The sequence below is a fragment of the Takifugu flavidus genome, chromosome 18 (genome assembly GCF_003711565.1).
Source record: "Takifugu flavidus isolate HTHZ2018 chromosome 18, ASM371156v2, whole genome shotgun sequence".
NCBI lineage: Eukaryota > Metazoa > Chordata > Actinopteri > Tetraodontiformes > Tetraodontidae > Takifugu > Takifugu flavidus.
In genome coordinates, this window is record NC_079537.1 from 3,103,896 (window position 1) to 3,126,349 (window position 22,454).

At 43.1% G+C, this 22,454-nt stretch overlaps 1 protein-coding gene across 8 annotated transcripts in view; it reads right to left on the reverse strand.

The window, feature by feature from the left end:
• Positions 1-22,454, reverse strand: part of nfixb (nuclear factor I/Xb) — a 114,357-nt gene that overhangs the window by 79,022 nt on the left and 12,881 nt on the right. For 3 of the 8 annotated variants that reach the window (XM_057015811.1, XM_057015796.1, XM_057015792.1), the window contains exon 2: positions 18,431-18,514. The exons of 2 other annotated variants lie outside the window; for them this stretch is intronic. In XM_057015811.1, coding sequence (XP_056871791.1) covers positions 18,431-18,514 — 84 coding nt within the window. Of the gene's footprint in view, positions 1-12,367; positions 12,404-14,038; positions 14,204-18,430; positions 18,515-22,454 lie in introns of those variants that run through there. 3 more of the 8 variants (XM_057015790.1, XM_057015794.1, XM_057015798.1) reach the window with 3 other exon arrangements.

The following is a 22,454-nucleotide window of genomic DNA, read 5'->3' on the forward strand; positions in this document are numbered from 1 at the left end:
CAACCAAACAGACAATCTTCTGTTTCCTCGAATGCCCTCTGACACATCGGGACGTGCGGTATGTCACACTCCAACTTCCAAGGGTGGAAACAAATGCAGCCACAACTAAAGACGTGTCACGGAAAAATGCAAATATTACTGGGATTCTCACTTTATCCACAGGATTGAATGTGAAAAGGTCCCTGCGGGGACAAAACCAACTTTCCTTTCCCTGGTAAACACAAAGATGTCTAAACTCGAACAGCTCAAACCAACAACATAGCACCACAACAATGTCCAAATCTAAACTTCAGACTTTACTACTCAAGACTCCACACAATGGCTGATGTTTCCTGAGGGGGGCCGACAAACAAACCATAACACGGCGGCCGGGGCAGAATTAACACCCTGTGCTCTTTTCAATAAATATCTCACATGCACACACGCACACCGCGCGCGCGCACGCACACCCTTCCCTTTTCCTATGTGAACTTGCAGACTTCCCTGTGTGAGTTTACAATAATAAAGTTGCCATAAAGTGACAGCTATGAGTTCATTCATCAGTTTATCTGATCGGCCTGACATGTTTTTCAGGTGGAAAAGAAAACACACTTCAATTCCTCAAACAGCACCTATTCCTGTTATTGGTTGAAGCATTTTTCATTTCAAGACTCCTCGACATTCTTAGAGTTGGACAATAACAATAACAATAGTTGGACAATAACCAGCAGAGTTAGGAAGGTTTACTCAGTGGTGATTGTGTCTTCTAACCAAACACTTGCATTTTTTTAGTTAGCAATCAGAGTGGGTGTGCACGTACTGAGGCTTGAAATAAAATATTTCCCTGAACATCCCTTACTCAACTCAATGGGGATGTGATAACCAAGTTTGGTTTGGTGGGACTAATAATAGATTTAATCCAGTTTTGCATCCATATTAAAGGTATATTTGGCCAAATTTGGTTTACTTTTTGCTGTTAACAATTAAAACATTAAAAATTCCGTCCCAGAGTAGGGAGTTCAAACTATAAAATCCCCTGGGGTGACTCAAAATATTTCACATTTTAAATCTTTCTATCCTTTGATTTCTGTAAAAATCAATAAATCCTTGAAATGTCTTTAGCACCGATAGACTATCGTTGTGCAGCACCTGCAAGGTGGGAGGCAGCGTTTAGGCGAAACCCAGGGATCCTCAGCACCGTGGCCTTTGTAGATTATCACTTCGGGTCATCCATGCTGGACAAAATTAATTAGCAGCACAGTCAGAAGACGCTTAGTCCTCCTTTTTCATCATATTTGCTTAATTGTAACAACAACCACTGCAGCTGTCTGTCAGGTGACAAAGGGAGCACTGTGTAACTCCTGCGTGCACATGCTTCTGTGCCCAGTGCCTGCGTTTGTATTCTGTAACTGTCAGGGTTTTCCCGCCGACCACACTTTATTAATGGTGGCTGTGATGAGACCAGGAAATGAATCAATGACTCTCAAAGTTGGCTGGTGTGTTACAATCATGTGATCCCTGGGGGTCCTCTCCAAAAACCTGGTATGAACTCATTTGCTTGTAAAGATTGAATTAAAACTTGGTGGAATCTTTAGACATTTTGTGGCACGTACTTCCTATTTACCCATCAGATTAGACGAGTTTGACTCATTTGACTTGATTCTCTTTAATTCCGTGGCCTGGTATTTCTGGAATCAGGTAATAAATTAAAATGTAGTTAAGGATTCTAATAACATATGGAAGCTAGGATAAGCCTTCAACTACGTGCTCAGTGCATCACTAAGCTTGTAATGATAATAAAATGCTCACAATGGCAACAAAATAGATAACAGGACACATATCGGGATATATTAGAGGATAATTAGCAACTGTCAGACTGAACCAAGTCATGATGAAAAATAGAAATTGTTTATGCGAGTGTGGTGGAAGGCGGGAAGGAAAATGAATGAGGCCTTTTCTTACAGAAGAGCACAGATCAGAGCTCCTAACTATGGGATTTGGTGCTGTTGCCTTTCTCCCCCTGGAGGGAGTAATTAGGTTAGGGAGGACAACTGCCGCATTGTTTCAACAGAGGAGGGATTGTGCAGGCCAAAGTCCCACCAGCAACATGCTTCCCTCACAACAAAGAATGCCAAACGGATTCTGTGGGCACTCGGACGTCCACACGGGGGGGAAAAACCTGCTTTTTTAACACAGCAAACACTTTGTTGGTCCATCTGTGTCCTTTAAAATGTCAAATATCCTCCAACAGTGTCAGATAACCTCTCCCTTTGTGGCAGATGCGGGATCTCTGTGGAACTCCGCTGCCTCTCGTGTAAATGCGCCGAGCCTCTTCTGTTTCCAGTGGTTTGGCACTACGCACCGCTCCTAACTACTATAATATGGTTATGATGCATTTGCATTCCTTCCAATCCCCTAGGAAATACAATATGTCTATATCGCCCGTTTTAATCACTGTCTGCTTCCAAGGAAAGTAAAAGGAGAACACAAAAAGCCGCAGCTATAAAGGGACTTTTTCAAATATACTTCAACTTCGTTTAAACACATCCTCTGTTGATTGATAGGGAGTAAATCAAAACAAATCATGCCGCTAAAAAAAAAAGGGGACACAGAAAACTCCCCAACCTAATTACAATGACTATGGTCTCTTTCATTCCTGCCGAACACTCTGCTCTCCTGTTTGGGCCGACTTTCTTTCCATAAGCTTTAGGTTAAAAAAATAAACAAATAAACTGCTGTTGCTTTTGCGTCTTTGTCCCAATCTCGAGGCTTTCAGCTCTTCCAAGTATTAAAACAGAAAACTTAACGCGCACAATAACATGCACCTCTGCATTCCCACACACACACTACCGCTGCTCGCTTTCACCATAAATCTCCACAGCCTCGCTGCAATACACGGTCAATTTGTGGTCCCCACATGAGCCCTAACTCTGACTTGGAAGTGCTCCTCTTAAAGAAAAACAAAGCAGGGGGAGAAGAGGAACAAAAAAATAACACGTGGAATACAATAAAACTGCATGTGTGAACTGGTGTGACTCTTACAGTCGGACTCTGCGATGCCAACAGGAGTCTTTTCCCCAATTAAACTTGCCACAGATGGTAAAGTTGATGGTAATGAGCCCATTTATACTTTTCATTGACCCTTTTTTCTTGCCGTGGGCCAACAGCTGAGCGAAGACGGGCCCTGGAATACGGTGTTTTGACATTACATTTGCAGAAGCAGCCTCCGAAACAACTTACTTACATGAAATGTTCTCGTGAAAGAAGCTTTCCCCCCTTTATTCAATTCCTGAAAACTTAATGAAGCATTGTGTCATTATGCAGTTTTGTTTCATCCAACATGTGGAGAATTATTGTAACCCCCCCCCCCCCCCCATCCCCGATGCACACTTAGCCAACATTTGGTTTGTAAACCAGCTTGTTACACTAAAAAAAAGTTAAAAAGCAGGAATAAAGTACCTGCACATGCTTCAGTGCTCACACGTTTCACTTTGCTCCACAATTTTAATCCTCTCATCCTGAAACTCTCAGGATTTGCTCCCTTATACTGTATCTGCTCATCAGCTTTTGGCTGTTTGATCAAAGGAACGGGACGGGAATCCTCAGCCGTGACATTTATTGCAGATTTATTAAAGGCATGCTTTTAGAGCATAAAAACACCATATGCACCTTACAGACCCAGCGAGTTTGCTTGCAGCCAGTAGCATTCAAAGGGAAGACACTTTACTACCAAGTTGGTACAAGCACTTTAAAAATGTGTTGGTACTTGTTTTTCTCCAGAACCATTTGAACTTAATGTTTAATGAGATCATTGTCAGTGATGCTATTTAACATTGATTAATTTATGGTTTGGGCAGCAAACATTTTGTTCATCCATATGATGGATATTGTAGTGGAGTTTTTTTTTTGTGTGCACTGCCTCACAAACAAGTAGGGGTCATGGTAACCAGCATAGGGACATTACAGCACACTTTCAACAAACACTGAGGGGTCGAAAAGTAACACATAATGACTTTTTGGCCATTTGTTATTCATTTCTGGTGAGGTTTTAACATTTCATTGGCTCTAAAATTGGTTTCCAGTTTCACTGTCTTGATTAACTCCAGGGTTTGGACTCTGATCTCACCGGTGTGTATGGCCTGAGCTAATACAGCCACATGACTTTTCATATATTTAATCACAAACACCTGATGAGATCATCTTGTAAAACATACTGAATGGCTATCTGGACCACCAACGCATCTCAATAACAGGAACTGAGGTTAACCTCTAACCTGAGCGCTCATTTATAAACGGCATTAGCGAGTGTCAGTGGAGCCGGGGATCTGCCACTCCACAGACTCCCATTCTAAAGCTGGCCCATCTGTGTTTTATATTTCTGCGCTGATACAGAATCCTCATCCTGCCCTAAAATTTCCAGTCAAATATACAACTTTCCATGTAACGCACACTAATCCTGCAGCTATTTCTCTGAGCCTAAACAGAGCAGAAAGTTTATATCTGAATTCCCTCGCACAGCAATGCAGTGCAGCTGCATTTGGGATAGCAGTTACCAGATTGTCCGGGCCAAAAAACAAAAAAAAACAAAGTCAAGCTCTTCGAGCTCACCCTGAGCACCGCGTGGCCTCGTTCAACTCTGCTTTACGTAGGATTTCAACAAGGATCTATTTGACTCTACTGTACTCTGCCTGACTATGAAATGGCCCCAGGCAGGCAGTAAACCACAAGTCACAAGAAGCACAGAACACACTCTTCCCCGACACGTACACGTACACACACACACACACACACACACACACACACACACACACACATCAACGCTCTGTCAGTTAATAACACAAACTCCCGCCCTCCCCATTTGCTCACAGCTGCCAGCCTTCCTCAGAGTTCATCTGAGGTAAAGATATGCTATATTATGCAACCGAGTATAGATTTTCCAACCGTGGCTGTTTGCCAGCTTCCTGCTCCAAAGAGCAAGATCTATTGCTTTGTTCCTGCGCCTGACAGCTATTTATTTGCCGGACAGGGTGGCTAAATTAGACAGATAGAAAGAAACAGGCAGTGAAGGTAACAAGAAAATACAATCATGGAACACAATAAGAAACAAAAATCAAGTCAGAGAGAAAGAAAGTCAAGCAGAAGGAATTTTCTACTCCGCTTTCTCCTCCGGTCTCAAAATCAGGTCACAACTGTTTTCATTGCTGTTTGACTTGCGGGTTCATAAGCCTCCAAGCCTCAACGTTCCTCCACCTACCCCCAAGACAGGAAAAGATTTTCCCTCCAATTTTAACCCCATAAATGCCTGTTGAGCCTGATTGCAGGCAGAGAGCCGCATCATTAGCGCCAGACTAGAATAAAAGACCAGGAAAGTCGGTTCATTCATGAAGTCACGGACGAAACAGACACCGCTGGACTCGAAAATGCATCTGTTATTTGCTGTCATGGATTTCAGCATGAGATCATGTGGAGCGGCGCTGACAGAAGGCCTCAGGAAATGTGAGGCACCATCAAGGACGGAATCTCTTGCCTTATTAACCCCCTGTTTCAGGAAAGTGGTGAAAATATGGTGAAGGCCACATCTTCATCAGGTGTCGTCACTGTGTGACTTCATCTGCTGACAGCTGAACAATCCCAGACACCAGCAGCGTTCCCCCCCGTCAACCGTGGCCCAACAACGATATTGTGCAAGGCCTTCCCAGGAGTTACCAGGTGGGCAGGACAGATGGAAAGATGGTGTGCTGAACATGTTCTTTGCTTCTTTGCACACCACTTACACATTCTGCCCCGGAGAATAGTTTTAAAAAGAGAGATATAATGTATAGACTATTATCATAAAAAGGCAAATAAAATAATTGGATGTGTCCACCAATGGGCTGATGGGACGATTATTTGCTCTGACAACAGTATTACCATAACATTTGTGTTTCTGCCACAAAGTCCGCTCTCTAATTTCAGCCCAGCGGTTTCAGGACTCTTATTGAATATTAAGGTTTTCCTTTGCATGAAACCAATTTGCAAAACGAATCTCTTTTGATTATTTTAGCATATTTAAAGGTGGAGGCAAACATTCTGCTGCCCCGGATACGATGGCCTAGCTCGTTAACTATATCCTGGTTTTGGTTTTTTCTTTCACTCTTTCACACAAAAAGCACTGTGGATACTTTTTAAGTGACAAAAACCGCAAAACACTGATCGGGAAGAAATAATGGAGATGGAAAATCTCCAGTGCAGGTGTACATCAGCAAGTGCCTCTCTGAAGGGAAAATTCCGACAGAGTATATACGGTGCAACGGTGAAATTTCCAGCCTGATTGGGGGAACTATTACTGTCCAGTTGCCAAACATGCAGTGTCCATTTTCAGATGCCTTAACAGACTCCAAACTCCTGCTGACCATTGCATCTTTCCCAGTAACTGAGCCTTGTGACGTCAACCATCTTTCCAAAATAGCCAGGCACCTGGTCCAACATAGTAAACTCCAACATAGTTCTGAAATTCAGAGAGGTTGCTTAAACTAACAACTATTGATTGAGATATTTCTGGGGAATATATACCGATTAACAGCAATATCAGGTTAGACTGCAGGCCACGGGGAAGGGAAAGAAAGAAATGGAACCACTTTCACAAACAAGGTCATCAATTCCCAAAACGACTCCCACAAGAAAGGAAGTTAGGCTAGAATGACGGCTAGAAGTTGGCACGTCATCCAGATAAGGAGACGCACAAACTTGCATGTTTGTATAGATGCCTCATATTTACCCCTGCAAGAGCCCTTCCACAAGTAAGCTTCTGAGTGTGCATAAACAAAGACCAGGAGGGTAACGGTAGGGATGAGTCCATGTCAGTCTGCTCGTGTGTATCGGGCAAACACTACTGTATGTCCTTTACCACGCACACACGTCACATGGCTGCAACGTGCTTTATAGTTCCCTTCCCTGAAAGAATGCACACCTGTGTCGGCTGTAATTGCGCGCATGCAGGTGCAAGGCAAAACCTGACAAGCCTGACTTTAAACAGACGCACATCAAACCCAGGAGGATTTGTTTTTGAATGAGCAGGGCCATGGTGGCGACAGATCCTGTGGCGTACGTCTGCAGGATGTATGTGCGCGCTGTATGTCTGGGCAGTGGTTGAGCGAGTGTCTGCTTCACCTTTGTTTGTTTGTTTATTCATTTATGAGTACGATTGGGTGGGTGTTTGAGTGTGAACGAGATGGCTTCGGTCATGAACCGGTCCTCAGATGTCGTTCAGATTAAATCTGGACGATCCATAATGAGAGGCCTATTGTATATATTTAGCCAGAGTCATGCAAAGTAGGTCAGACAGGCCAAACAACGTGGCCAGACTGCCCACGCCGGAGTGACCTTGAGTGGGCCGTCGATGACCTGCCGCAGCGGCGCTCTATTCCTGTCGATCCGCGACCAAAAAAGCGAGGCGGCGGCTTTGTGCGCTCCTCGTTTCAGCCACGCGGGAAGACGGCGGGTCGAAAACACCAGAGCGAGAGAATGAGTTATTGTTAAGGCTCGCTCCGCGTGTTGACACTGGCGTTCATTCAGATTTATTCAGCAAAGGAACAAAACGCACTCAGACACATCTCGTCCGCTTTGTTGTTCGTCAGCTGTGCCACAGTGTTTTCTCTAAACACTGCAAGATGGATAACAGGATGGATAACTCTCTACTTTACATGACTGCCTGGAACTCGTTTAGCCTCAAACTACCGACTTGCAGACAGAAAAGAAAGTCTTTTCGATTCTATTCCGCAGTGAATGCGTCGAAGATAACATTTAAACGCCATGCACAGGTTAAAAAAGTAGAACGGTCGTACCGTCGTCGACCTCCAAACATGTGGGAGCAAGTCAAGATGTGATATGCAACCAAGAGGTTATTGAAACTTAGTTGCACTTGCTTGGGAAAAAAAATAGGAATAACACAGCAGGTAGCAACGGGGAAACAGTCAAATATGCGGAAAAAAAAAACTCCTGCAGACATTCCAAACAAAGTGGAAGCCATGAGTTGGAGGAGAGTAAAGGAAAGCTCTCTCACATGTGAAAACACTGTACACTTCTCATCTCTGGCACATTCTTTCACACAAACATAAAAATACTTTATCCTCAAATGCCCCAACAGATTGGCTATCATGCTGTGCAAAAAAAATGTTTTATTGTGATTTATAATTCAAAATCAGGGAAGAGAACACTCTGTGCTGATGTCTGAAGCGATGACAAAGCTCCCAAATATTCACCAATCTATTTCTGCTTTCCCGCCCTGTCCTCGCTTTCAGATCTCACAAAAACTATTTTGTGCTGCTCTGAATATTTCAGACCAATTATGTAATTTAGCCCCATATGTATATACAGGAGATATGTGTGCACGCGCGCCCGTGTGTGTGTGTGTGTGTGTACGCGCGTGTGTTTAGTAGCCATGGCAGCAGTGAAAACATATCAGCGACCACAGAACCACACTGGAGTCGCTGGTGCTGCCAGAGTCGTGCCAAAGAATAATCCATGCCAGAGGTGACATGAACGAAGGAAAAGTGAGGCTGGTGGAAACACACGTGATGCACGTACACGCGCGCGCGCACATACACACACTCTCACACACACAAGTCTGTCCTTTCACTCGTCGCCTTCCTCTTAAAGCACAAGCGCACACACTGGATTTCCTCCCATTCTTCTTGGCTGAAGACTCCCATGGCAGTGGCAGGAGGAATCAATTCTCCACGGATGCTGGGACAGCTGTGCTGATACTGAATGAGACACAGTTGGTCCTGCCTCTCTCTGTATGCAGCTAGAGATAAAAAAATTTTTAAAAAAACAACCCACAACTACATGCTACTTAATTTGAAGTCTATATTGTCGCTGCCAAGACACGCTCAGCTCATCATGTCTTTGTCCTGCACTTCCAAAGGAGAGATCTGAATTTCCGTGAAGCTGCTGCTGCTGACGCACGAGCGCCCGCCACCCCTATGTCACCGCGCTGACAATACAGGCTCCATTTTTACGGGCCCGTCCTGTAACAAGGTGGAAGGAATTGGAAGCAGGTGTGACAGGTTTTTTTTTTTTCTTTATAGATATTTTGCTTGCACGGCCTGGTGCAGGGGCACAGTAGGGGGAACCATCAGAGGTGTGTCAAGGATCGGTTAAAGATCGGTTCCAGCCAATTGGATCAGCACCCCTCCCTCCCATTAAAAAGAGTTTGTCGTCAGTGCACGGATGAAGAGGAAAACACACTCATCCTTCCAGCATACATGCCATTCCTCTAAAAAAGCAGACAACAAAACAGAAACGTACAAAATAGAAGCTGCTCAATCATTTGCGCGGCCATGGCCAGGTGGGGGGAATAATATGCATTTTTAGCTCAGATAGTCCAACGTGATCGGCTCAGTCAGGATACAGGCAAGGTTATTTGGAGAACAACTCCACATTTCAAACTGTCGCGCTTGTATAAATATGTGATTATGACCAACTCTGTGCAACTTGACGCTAACTTCACTGTTTGTTTAAACCTCCAGGCATTTGTACATCATCATCATCAGGATCGAATGTTTATTAGCGGTTGGTGTTCCACGCAAGACGCACTCACGGCCCAGATGTTAGCTGTGCAGTTGAAACTTTCCATTTCTGCCCCGACATTCAAACATGGAAACATTTAAGCAACCACAAGCCGCTGTTATAATCACTAAACCAAATTGTTAAAGAACAAACTATGTTTTGTTTTTGTTTTATTGGAGGGGGGTTAAAAAAATGATACCTGTCTGGACCATTTTGCATGAGAATAGCAACACTGCCAAGTAACCAGTGCACTGCTGCTCCTCACTTTTATGCACGCAACATTCAATCTTTAAAGACGGAAACATCTGCCGGGTTTATAACCATGTTTGTGATTTTTATTGCATTACAGATTTGAACTAAAATAGAAGGTTGCCCTCCTTTGATAGATTGCTTAGCCTTTGTCATTCTGACTGAAATGTCACTAAATTTGCTAGAAACCAAGGAATCAACACACACACAACTACCATGCTACTGATGGGATTATATGTCAGGGTTAAAGTGTTGGGGAAATAGCTTTTTCTATGCAATGTTTTAATGCTATCTTATGTAGCTTGCTAACAATTTGGAAAAAAGTTGGTGAATGTTGAACCTTTTGGTCCGCCTGTACTGTTTAGCATGAGGCTAAAGCTTCTGTTTGTTGAGGGACAGGCAGGCTAAAAGGGCCTTCTATAGAGAGACAATAAAGAAAAGGTACTTTCCAGTAACTTTAACAGACATTTTTGTACGGTATTCGCACAATTTTCATGTTGTTCTATTCGAGTAAAAGTGTAATAAAACTTGTCCACACACTCCTGTCACAAACACCTGTTGCATAACCCAGAATAACATAATATGTCACTGCTGAATATGTTGACTTTCTTAGCAGGACCACTTCTAGATTTCAACCTGGCTGCAAATAAATGACGTCTGCACGTAACGTGGCGTTGAAATATGAGGGAAAAGAACACAATGTTCTGGGAGTACTCCTGGTGTTCTGTCATGAGGGGAAAAGTTACGGGCTCCGCACAACATACAGGGAGCAGCCGCTTTGCCACGGCCTGTATGTCCCGCTCGTGCACACACTGGGATCATCACAATAGCTCCACCTGTCAATCAAAGGTCTTACGAGATCATTCTTCTGTCCAAGTACGTTGTTGGCCGCTGCATATGTGGGACTGAGCTCGCTCCAGTCTTGTGTAATGCAAATGGAGCCCGCAGAGAAATCATACTTCAGTGTGAATACCTGAGAAATGTCCAAGTTCTTAAAGGATCTGCGGGCATGTTTGCATGTGCAGAATGATATCCGACATTTTCTGTTAAACTGGACTGCAGCTCCATCAGGTTTTAATCCTCGGAACAGCTGTTCTAACTCATTCTGCAGGACGTGGGGGGAGGGGGAGAGGGCCACCTCACCAAGTTCATGTTCGGAGCCACGATCGTGACTGCACGAACTTAATCAAATCAACATAGAAAATAAACCAGCTCATGCTGGGCTTCGCCTCTTTGATATTTTCCCTGCCGATAAGGAGCCGCGGCGACGCTCCGAAAAATAAAACCGATCCTCTTGAGCAACATTCAGTGCTGATAAAGAGGTTCGTCTCAGACAGGGAGGATGAGGCAATCGGTCACAAGCGTCAGGCTGGTGACCTGCGGGTGGCTGAGAGGAGGACGACGGGCTGCAAACCAGCATTCATCGTGGGATTCTTTGTGCGAGGAAGATCTGGACATGAAGTGCGTGATAAACACGGCGGACCGGAGCTAATGGGAACCTTCTGCTGCCGGCACTTTATGGCACTGATAGTTTCTCGGTCCATGCTTAAAACCGGTTCGGCAAAGTACTGCAAGCTATTAAAAATAAAGATCCCAAGATCACATTTTCGGCCAGCAATTTTCCAACCACTGTTGCAGATGTGGGTGGGTTGAACCGCGCAGTTACCGGACGTTTCTTTACTTCCAGATGTTATTTATTATTAAAGCTGTGAGGCCCTGCCTATTAATCAATTAGCCAAGCTGAACACAATTAAACGCTACTTACAGAATTTTAATAACAGCAGTATTTCAGCCAGTGTAACAGAGGGATTTGCTGCTTTCAAGGCCTTGAAACTGTGTTCAGAATTCATTTTTATGCGATTAGTTATTTCTTGATTAAAGTCTGGAACATTGATTGATGAGAAAGTAATTATTTTATTGGAGAGCCTTTTGTGGTTTAAGGGCTTGGCAAATTGACTGATGGCATGTTCATTTATGCATTGTATTCATTTAGACATGGATATATAAATATAATACTTTAATATTATTTATTATTTTTAAATGGAAATTCAAGTCACCAATTATGTCTCATTAATTAATTGTTTATTTAGACAGTCTGATATATATTTTAATGCAATCATATAAATATAGAAGATTAATTCTGATTATCTTTAAAAAAAAAAAAAGTGGATACAACAGCTGGTCACTGTTATAAATGAGATTTTTTTTCTTTCCTTGGATTTTCTAATTTTCTTGGTTGCTTGGCATTCAAGTTACCACGTAGAGTGCAGATAAGTAAATAAAATATTTAAATTAACTTCTATTTATATCATTTATCATCGGGAGAAAAAAGTCAGAACAGTTCTTGGGATAGTTACCAGAATTTCTGTCAGTGACACTTTTTAAACAACATTTTATTGCTTTGTCATTTACACACATGCGCACACACACACACACAACACAAAACACAAGGCCTTTTTCAGGCCTGAAAAAGACACACAATATACATTCTCAAAATGGGATACACGCACACACACACACACACAAAAATACACACACACACACACACACACACCTCAAGTGGAATAAAATAGGGACTTGCAGGACTTACCACTAAGGCATTGTTTAGGAGGTGTGTGGGGTAATACTTTAGAGGGTGAGAGCAGGGGTCAGCATCCAGGCGGGCACAAAGGAGGAGGAGGAGGAGGAGGAGGAGGAGGAGGGAAGGAATACTGTTAAAATGTCACACCATTGAAAACAAGGTGAGATGACAACACTACGACCTGTAAATGATACGACCAAGCACAAAGGCTGAGCAGTCAGCTTTGGTTTAAGGTGCAGATTTGTGCGGCACACAAGTGCCTGATTGAGGCGCCATAAATGCACCAATAACAGTAAAGAAAACAAATAATTCCCTCTTTTGGGTGCTGCTTTTTGGTGCTGTTGCATCACCTGATGAGTGTTTGTAGGACCCCTGACCCCCTGACCCCTGATCAGAAGTGACACAGTGCACAGCAAGCGTTCTGTGGGACAGCACGAGTGCTGCTTAAGAGTTTGTTGACAAATAACAATCGCGAAGGGAAATTTATGTGGCTAAATCAGAGCTTTGTGTCTGAGGATCATCTGTGTCTGCAGAGCGAGAAATTTAGATGAACTCATCATCTCTGAAGGCCCATGTGGCAGGCTCCGGCAGCAAGCTGAGGACATCCGAGAATTACAGAAACCAAAACCAACCCACAACCAACAAAAATTTGACTAATCTAATCTAATCTAACAACCTGAATTTAGTTTTGTGGAATAAGCAGTTTTTGATTCACTGTCAAATCAACAGAGTGAAGAATGGCTTTCGAACAGTACCAGTTCTGAAGAAAAGCCTAGAGGAACGCACAAAATAATCTCAGGCCACACTTGTGCATCGTCAACAGACCAGCTGAGAACATCCTCTCCTGCATCCGCACAAGTAGACTTTCATAAAAATCAAAGATTTTGATAAAGAAAAAAGACAGTGATAAAATACAGTCTGGAATTCACACCAACATCATGTCATTCCATCGTGCATGTGTATGTGTGTGTGTGTGTGCGTGTGTGTGTGTGTGTGTGTGTGTGTGTGTATGCACACACAAACACATATATTGGAGTTTTTGTCAAAAAACAATTCACAGAATTGAAAACTTGGTTTACACAAAGAAAAGCAGCAACATATTAATAATGTAATAATTCTGTAGCTTTCATTAGTAAATAAATATGTACAGAAAATGAGGTACTACACGCCCATATATACACACACAGCCTGGGAGAGAGAGACAGAGAGAGAGAGAGAGGGAGAGAGCACGCAGCCCTACAGGCGGCAGTGTGCGCACTTCTCAACTCCCCTCACCGGCCAACAAACTGTGAGACGTGACCCTTCGGACAAATCTGCCACAGCCGCAGTAACATTAAACTTTCCGTCCACCCCACAGCACGCATGTGTCCCGCGCCCTCCATTTCCCTCCTCCTTTTTTTTTTTTTTTTTTTACATGAAATACATTTAAGGAGAAGCGCCATTTTCTCTCTCTCAAAAAAAAAAAAAAAAAAAAACCCACCATGTGCGACGCGCAAAAATTAACGGCACGAACTGCGCTCGGAGAACCGGCGGCTTTGCGCACAGCAGCCACACTTGGAGAGTCAGACAGCAGAAAGACAGCAAATAAGCAGGGCAAAGAAATGGGCGCACCGCAGTAATCACAAAGCGCACAAAGTTCTGACGACAGCCCTGCCAAGCAGAATAAGAGAAGACTTTTACCTGTGTCAAGCAGTACGGGGAGTACATTTTCAGACAGCGGGCGTGCAGGGCTTATTTAAGTTGGATGGAAGCTCGGTATAGTGCTGCATGGCATTCGCTCGCCGTCCCGTTTCTCTCACTCCATGCTGCTGCAGCGTACAGTAAACCCCGCCTAGAAAGTGAAAGCTTGCACAAACTTTGAGGGAAAAAACTTCCCTCCCCACTCCGCCCGCGCCACTTTTATAGCACTCTTTTCCTCAACGAGAGCCCCTGAAGGCAGCACTGTCCAGATGTGTAACGTCTAACATTTGACAATATGTATTTTTCTTTATTAACTTCGGAACGCGCCGGGTCTGTATCGAGCCCGCGGGCTATAACCGTGCGCAATGTTTAAGCTCAAATTTTAGCTGCATTTACTATCCCGAAATATGCTGCGAGTAAAGCAAATGTGTTCTATCTATTAGAATAGTTCCGTTTTAGCTTGAAGACAATGATCGTCAATGGAGGTAAATTTCCAGCAATCTTGAGCACATGCAGTTGTCTTGAATCAAGTCTAACAAGTTCGTAGGCAAATAGTTTAAGGTCTTACTTTAGAATACAAATTTACTTAAACTTATTTTAAAGATGAAGAGGTTGCATGACATTTCCTCTCCAAACTGATTATTTTTAAACTGTGTTCCTTAGATTTATTCTTTTTTTTCTTTTTTTTCTTTTACAGATGGAGGCATATCTTCTATTAATGCAATATTTACCAGACTAAAAAGATTTTCTTGCAACAATATGAAATCTAATACACAATCTATAGAAATGTACTTTTACATTCCAGAAAAAAACATTTTAAAAAGATTTATTTATTTATTGGGTGTCCTCACTTTTGATCATAGCTTCCCTATATAAATATATATAGAGAGAGAGAGAGCATTTCTCTGCAACATTTATATTTTGGAGTTGTGAGTCAAAGAAATGTATGTAATAATGTATAAAAACAGCAGCAGAGCCTTGCTGAGGCTCCTAATGAGAGGATTTAAGCGCCTCAATCCTGTGTATTAAAGGCTAAAGTTTGCTCTGGATTACATACTTAAATTCATTTGCAGGCATTTGAATCAGCGCATTATCTCCTCAGCCCTGTGAAGTTAAGACTGTTTATTTACTGAACCATATCTGACCCAGTCTGGAGCCCACAACTGTAGTGTAAGAAAAGTCAGTGAAGCAAGTCCAAGTCAAACAGCCAGTGCAGCGATTAGGTAGAACACCAGCAAACAGTGAAGACAGAGCAATATAAGCACAGCCTCTGAGCAGAAGCAAAACACGCTGCACCGGTGCGTGTGTGTACTGGGTAAATGAGAGAGAGCAAACAGAAAAACGTGTGTCACGCACGCAAGGACGGTATCGGAGTCATAAAAGTGGCTCTGTTGGAGCGGCTCCTGCAGTGCGCCATAACAGGGGACGAGTGGAAGTGAGGTCACCAAGTCTGAACCTCTGGGGCCCGACACTGGAGGCCTGCCGTCCAAAAGGCCCGCCGCTGGTGCGTGCCCATCACAGGACTCCGCACGGTGGGAACAATGAGTGATCCCGCCCTAAGACACACGATGCGGAGGGACAATGGCAGCGTGCGCTCACCACCGCAGCCTCAGCGGAGTCACAACGGCTGCATTCTTTACAGTTGCAGTGATACACGGCTAATGTAGAGCACACATGAGTAAACAAGTCAAGGCATTCAGAGCAGATGGAGGGGGGGCTTCTGAGGGGACTTTAGTTAGAAGGGTCCACGCCAGGGCCAAGAGAAGGTTCTAAATGAAATCACCACAACATGAAAATCTTTAGAAAAGAGACCTTTTTTTCTTATACACACACACACGCACACACCTGTATATTTACCTTGGTATGGACTTCAAAGAGAGCCCCTTACGCTAAACATCCCAACTAATCTCCTAAACGTAACTCTAACCTAAACCCAATTATAACCTAAACCTTAAAACAAAGGTTTAACCCTTAAATGGCCTCGCTTCTTAAAAATGTCCTCATTTGCTAGTAGAATAAATAATTTAGTACTCAATATATAGGAACTTGAAGAGCGCGCACACACACACTCTGGTACTTATATTGTTGTGAGGATCCCTAACCTAAACCCAATTCTAACCTCAAGCTTAAATGAAGTCTTAACCTTCAAACAGGCCTTTGAAGTTGCGAGGCCCAGCCAAATTTCCCAAAAACGTTGCTAGTAGAATGAGTATTATGGTACTCAGTATGCAGCATGTGCATGAACACACACACACACTTACTTTGCAGAGCTAACTTGCATGGAGAACATTCAAACCCATCTCTGCTGTAGCTGCCCAAATAAGCCGCACATTTAGTGGTCTGTGTGAGTAAATCTCTCATTAACGAACACATGCTTGAGCCATATGCTAAAGTTGTTGGGCTGTGAGGCTCAGCTCTTTCACCCACTTCAGATGTAGATATTAAACATTACTCAGTTAGAAATTTGGACAAAACATTCAAACTGATCTGTGACCTATGGCGTGACTCCTCTTCCTTTTTCACTTTTTTTTTAACTCATGTAAAACACTTCAACGGAGCTCTGCTTGTTCAAGGATGTCAGCAATAATGAGATAGTAAAAGTGCTGACTCCACACTTCATTGTGGCAAAGCACGCTGGTGGAGCAGATTTGGAATGTGGTTTACAGACCAGTACTACACATGATGGGCATAACAGCATTCATTCCCAGCTGAGATTGGGTGGGACCGCAAGACTTCCCTCTGATCCCTTGTCATGTTTGTGGACACTTACTTTTCTCCAAAGTAAATCGACGGTTTTCCAATGTTTCCACTCACAATTTCCTCCATTGTTAGCATTTGTGAATGATTTTCTAGTATTGCAATCATTATTTTCCCTTTCATTTTTATAGTGGCTGCAGAGCTGAGAGAGGGGAACACTCAGGAAGTAAAAAGACACGGTGGACTAGTAAATCTAACAACTCCTCTTACTTGTCAAAGGGTAAAAATGAAACACTTTTTTCAGGTTTGCATTGTAGGAAAGAAGTGAGCCATCTCCCTTTTTCCTCATCTCCGATGAAGGATGCACACTTTAATGAGTGCAGTAGAAGCTGAGTTCGGTGACCTTTGAAGATGTGGGTAAAAGCTCAGAACTGCAGTCTGTCCAAGCATTTGATGACTTAGTGTAAGTAGAACAATCTGTGTAGATCCAATTAAGAAAGGACTCTGGGGAAACCTGACTTTAGAACATGAGTGTCTGGCCTCAGAGAGAAGTGTGCCGGCATATAATCTCCCCTGTTTATGCAGTAGTAGTAGTTTATGCAGCGCATATTGTGTGATTCATTTTGTGAATAATATAGGAAATGAACAGGAACAACCCAAATAAATGTTGCAGCTGTATTAAGTTTATAGCTACACCGAAGGCTTTTGATAGTTATACAACAGTAATAGTGTTAGTTAATGGTAATAATATGAGGGTGGGGATAAGATGTTGGGTAGTGGAAGGAATGAGCACTCCGGAGGAGTCTTTATTTTATAACAATACTAAACAGAGGTGGAGCGAAAGGCTCAGCAGACTGACATCTGGTCAGATCATTGGCTATGAACAATAACGCTGCCTTTGGATCACAAATCCGAGTGAGGACACAACAGAGAGGGAGAGTTCACGCCGGACCTGCCTGCTAAGGTGCTCTTCTATTTTTGAAAAAGGCCTTGTGCTCTTCTACAAGTTGAGGGGCACGTTAGAGGGCATTTTTACACATTCATTTGCACTTCTAGCAGAGTTTATGGAGGAGGGAACTTTGCAACATTATTTAAAATTAGCCCACTGTAAAATTGTTTAAAACCCCTAATAAAACACCCCCTAAGAGTAACCAATCTCCATGTGGTCATGTGTGCCCTCCCAACAGAGTTAACGATGTGTAGTATCTTTACCGTAAGTCACGATATGCTGTCTTGACATCACTCTCTCATTCTCGTTCTAATATCCCCCATTTTCACATTCATTACTATGATACTCACCATTTCTTCGATGGAAAAGCCCTTTTCCTAAAAACTTTCCAGCCCCCTTTTACTTTTTTCTTTCCCTTCTTTTTTCTTACACCGCTGCATCGTCATTTTTGTTCCCGTGAGGCCATGAGCTGCGGAGCCCCTCCACCCTTTTTTTTCTCTCTCCCCTCAAATGTGCGTGTGGAAATAATGATTGTAATGGTTTGCAGCTGAGTAGAGGGAGCTGTGAATGACATTATGATTGTGGTGCAATTACCGAAAGCATGAAAACAGACTGTCAGTCACCCTAATGACCAACGACTCAAATAACACATTTAATACCATCACATGAAAGAAATAACAACAGCAATAATAATAATAATAATAATAATAACAATAATAATAATAATAATAATAATAGATGCATACCCTGTATGAATCTGATACTACAAAGCATTCAGGCATCCCAGGGCCTCTGGAGGGTTCCTCGTTCAACAGAAAGTTTTCGGTTGCCTGAAATATAACACAACAGTCATTTATTCATCGTCAGATTCATGGAATTTTAAAACACGCAGAAAATCTGGCTACATTTTTAAAAAATATATATGAGTCCACTCCCTAATATATGAGTCCACACCTTAATTTAGATGCTATAATAACTATACATCGCTGCCTCACACACACACACACACACACACACACACACACACACACACACACACACGAGCCGCGGCCCAGTCCTGCCAATCACCTACTACTTGAATCGGTTGGGGGGGCAACAGTGTTTAGCTGTGGGGTCTGCACACAATACTCTGACACAATATCATTTCCTGTCCCTGCTGTTTCACCTGCATGGTTACTTTTCTGTCTGCTTGCACAGATTGATTCAGCCCAGATCTTTCACGTGCGTTCGACGTCCACATACGTTCACGCGCGGACAGACTCCTGCTGCGGCACACCGATTTCCCCGGTCGGAGCAGCTCGAGTATTTATGCTGTTTGTTTCTATTCAGCGCAGGTCATTTGTATGCCAGCAGAGACGTGAGGCTCTGAATGAGCATCCATTGCAGCTCTTCTAGGCCAGACAACATGGACGGGGAGAGGGGCACAGACTGAGGCTGTGGATCAGGAATGGGAGCTCTGCCTGGTTAGCTGGGCCTGAGACGACATCTTTTAAGGCCAAAAACAGATACAAAACAGTGTTCGCTAGGCCATTTTTTAGAATGACTGTCTGGGGAATCGACCAAACCTGTTAGATGTGGGCTAAAAATTGTGCACATGATGAAAATAACTCTTCAGCTCTACGAGTCAGAAGGTTAGGAAGAAAGTTTGACTCTACAGGCAAAGGCAAGCAAATGTTAAGCCGTAATAATCTTGTTTTCCAGGACTTCATGTTCTCATATCTCCATACTGAAGGCAGAAACAAACATGCACCCAAAACAGGAACAAACATTGCTCATGGCCTGCAACAAAACGTAAAGTTATACTATTTAAACTGGCAGGAGAGGTAAACATTTTTAGGGAATTTGAAGCGGCATTAGGTTACTTAAGCATTTACATATGCACACAAACGCGCACATACACAGTGAGACGGGATTGCACTTAAACAAACACATGTGCAGACACTTGCATAAACACAAAGCTCTATAATAAGTCCCAGACTTGGACTAACTGAGCTGCGGCTGGAGACACAGGCTATTCATATCCCTCAGAATGAGAGGTTACAGCTCTCAATCTTTTTTCTCCCTTTTTTCGAACTGTAACACAGGAAGGGCATCCGTGTGTGTGTGTGTGTGTGTGTGTGTGTGTGTGCGCGCGTGTGCGTGTGTGCATGTGTGTGTGTTTTATTCGACTGCTGTGGCAAAAGGTCCAGCAGGCAGGTTGATTAACATAAGATTAGCATTGGTTTTGTTTAGCGTAGCCTGAAGTTTAGCCAGGGCCACATGAGGCATTCAGTTGCTTAAACAAAGTTGGAAGTCATGTCATCCAAGTGACTATGAAAACACAACCATTGGCATTCAGCTTCAGCATCCAAACTCTGGCCTGTCATCCTTAATATAGGGGGAAACACTGGAGGCAGACCATTTGAAACCATTTGTCCCACTAAATGGTGCTCTTGTCAGGTTCCATGGGTTTTCTCTTAAGCCCTAAAACTTCCCAGACCAGCAGAAAGATATATTTTACTCTATTGATAATCACAGAGTGGTACAAAATAAGGCGTGCTTGTTACCTATTTCTGACACATTTGGTTGATTAAAGTTGAAAAAAAAAATCCAGGACCAGATCAAAATCACGGGTCAGTTAATAGATTTGGATCTATTGAGTCAATAGTCGACAGGCTTTGATGTAGCGTAGCTTCCTGTGGAGTTCCCCTTGTTCCCCTGCCTTTTATGCAGCATGGTATCAATTATAAATATATATGTGCATGTTTTTTCTCCCTATATGCAGCATATGTCCGATCCATATGGCTGGCCCAGAGTTAGAAGCGATGTAGTTAACACGAGACATCACATGTTAGATATCAAGTGACTCTGGTGATGGCGTGTAATACAACACTCAAGTGCTTGTCAGATTTTATCACTGGAGATTGACGTAAGCTTTGTTACAACATACCATTGCAAGAACACCTATTTTTTTTGTAAACGTGTGTGTGTGTGTGTGCTTATAAGTGTGTTCAACATTCAAGATCAAGTCACTCTCTTTTACATAATTCAACAGCCGAGACTCTGGCCTAGGTGGCCACCTGCCATGACTGGTTGAATAAATAATCCCTGTTGTCGTAACCCATTTACATCACCAACAGGTACGATTAACCTGGTGGACGTGGCTCGAAGTTGGAGCTTTTACTAACTTTGGCTGGTTTTTGTAGACAGATGTTCAGCATTTTTTGAAGTGCGCTTAAGTGCAGCACTTGTGGAAATATCCGTAATTACTTAATGACATTTTGTCACTGTTGTTATCATGGCGCCGTCTCGCTCCTTCTGGAGGAAATAATGGAGGCTAACACAGTGTTTCTGAGCTCCAGCTCCATTTTGTCTACTGACGACTCTGAGATAATGAGGGGGGGGATCCATAAGGGAATGCTGACTTTGGCTGAATTTCATGGCATTAGATATATCATACATGTGACCCATCCTCCCTCATCTCTCTTCTGTTCCTGATCAGAAACAGAGCAGCAGCTCAGAAACCACCTGGGCTTCCATCTTCCTCCAATCACGCGATATTTTCATCCTCCCTGAATGACTTCAGTCTTCTGATCTGCCTGCAGCATCCTAATCAGGCCCACCCACAGAAGTGGCTCCCGAAAAATCCCCGACACATTCATCTTATATCATCAACACTGGCTGCTGGACATACAGGATTTTATAATTTACGGATTCTTTACTCAATTAGAAAAGGGTAGAGTCACATATCAAAACTCTTGCTACTAGTGTCTGTCTGTCTGTCAGTCACCCTGACTTCCAAAATCAGGCCAGCGCTCTCTTCATTAAAAGTGTTGCTGGTGAGTTTGACCTTTAACCTTTGCATAAGCTGCAATCGCCAGAACAAACCATAAGGTAGAGATTCTAAAAGAAAATGTGGGATAGTTTGGATTGTGTGCTGGAAAAAGTGGGAAGTTTGCACAGCACTGAGAGCCAGTTCATTCAGCTTTAATTGTATCCTCATTCTTCACCTGGTAACAAGCTGACAAACCCGTGCAGATGTGGCAATCACTTCAAACACAGGGAGGGACGGAGGGGGGGGGGGACGTGTTTGTAGGGGGGGAAATGCATGCAGAGGATATGAAAGGGGAAATTTCACATCGTGTATGAGTCCAAGCCAGCACCACCTCAGGGAGAAATGCTGGGAAAATGTGATATTTTACACCTGGATCTCAGGAGGTGAGGAATGAGACAGGGAGCAGGGGGGGACGTAATTAGAGGAGCGTGCGTGCGTGTTTATTAAGGATTTTTAGTATGTTTCTGGGGCTTGCCACTGGTTCTGTTTTAGCATTCATTTTGGTATGAGGTGTTCGATGCCAGGTCATTAAATATGCTAAACCTGGTTACGAATTCTAGGGGAAAAAAGTTTAAATTTTATACAAATATGCTAATATTGTTACAATGATAAATAGCTGGCGAGCTCTGTTTAATGAATAATGCTATTGGCTCTAATTCCTCATTAGGGCCCTAAAGAGCAGAGTGATGAGAGAAAAGACACGTATTGTTGTGATTTTTTTTTTTCTCCATGAAATTAAACTCAGAAGGCAGATGATACTAACACCTTCAGTTGAGGAGAGTTAAATTACGGCTGCTGTTGCCGCGTGTCTTCTGGAAATCATTAACACGGGGGTTCAATGAAAGACTAATCGAGGCGCGATTAGAAATCGGTTTCAGGAGGTACGACTGCGATCAGTCAGAGCCTGTTGAGACTAAGTTCAGGCTCCTGATTATTATTATTCTGTAATGAAGTCG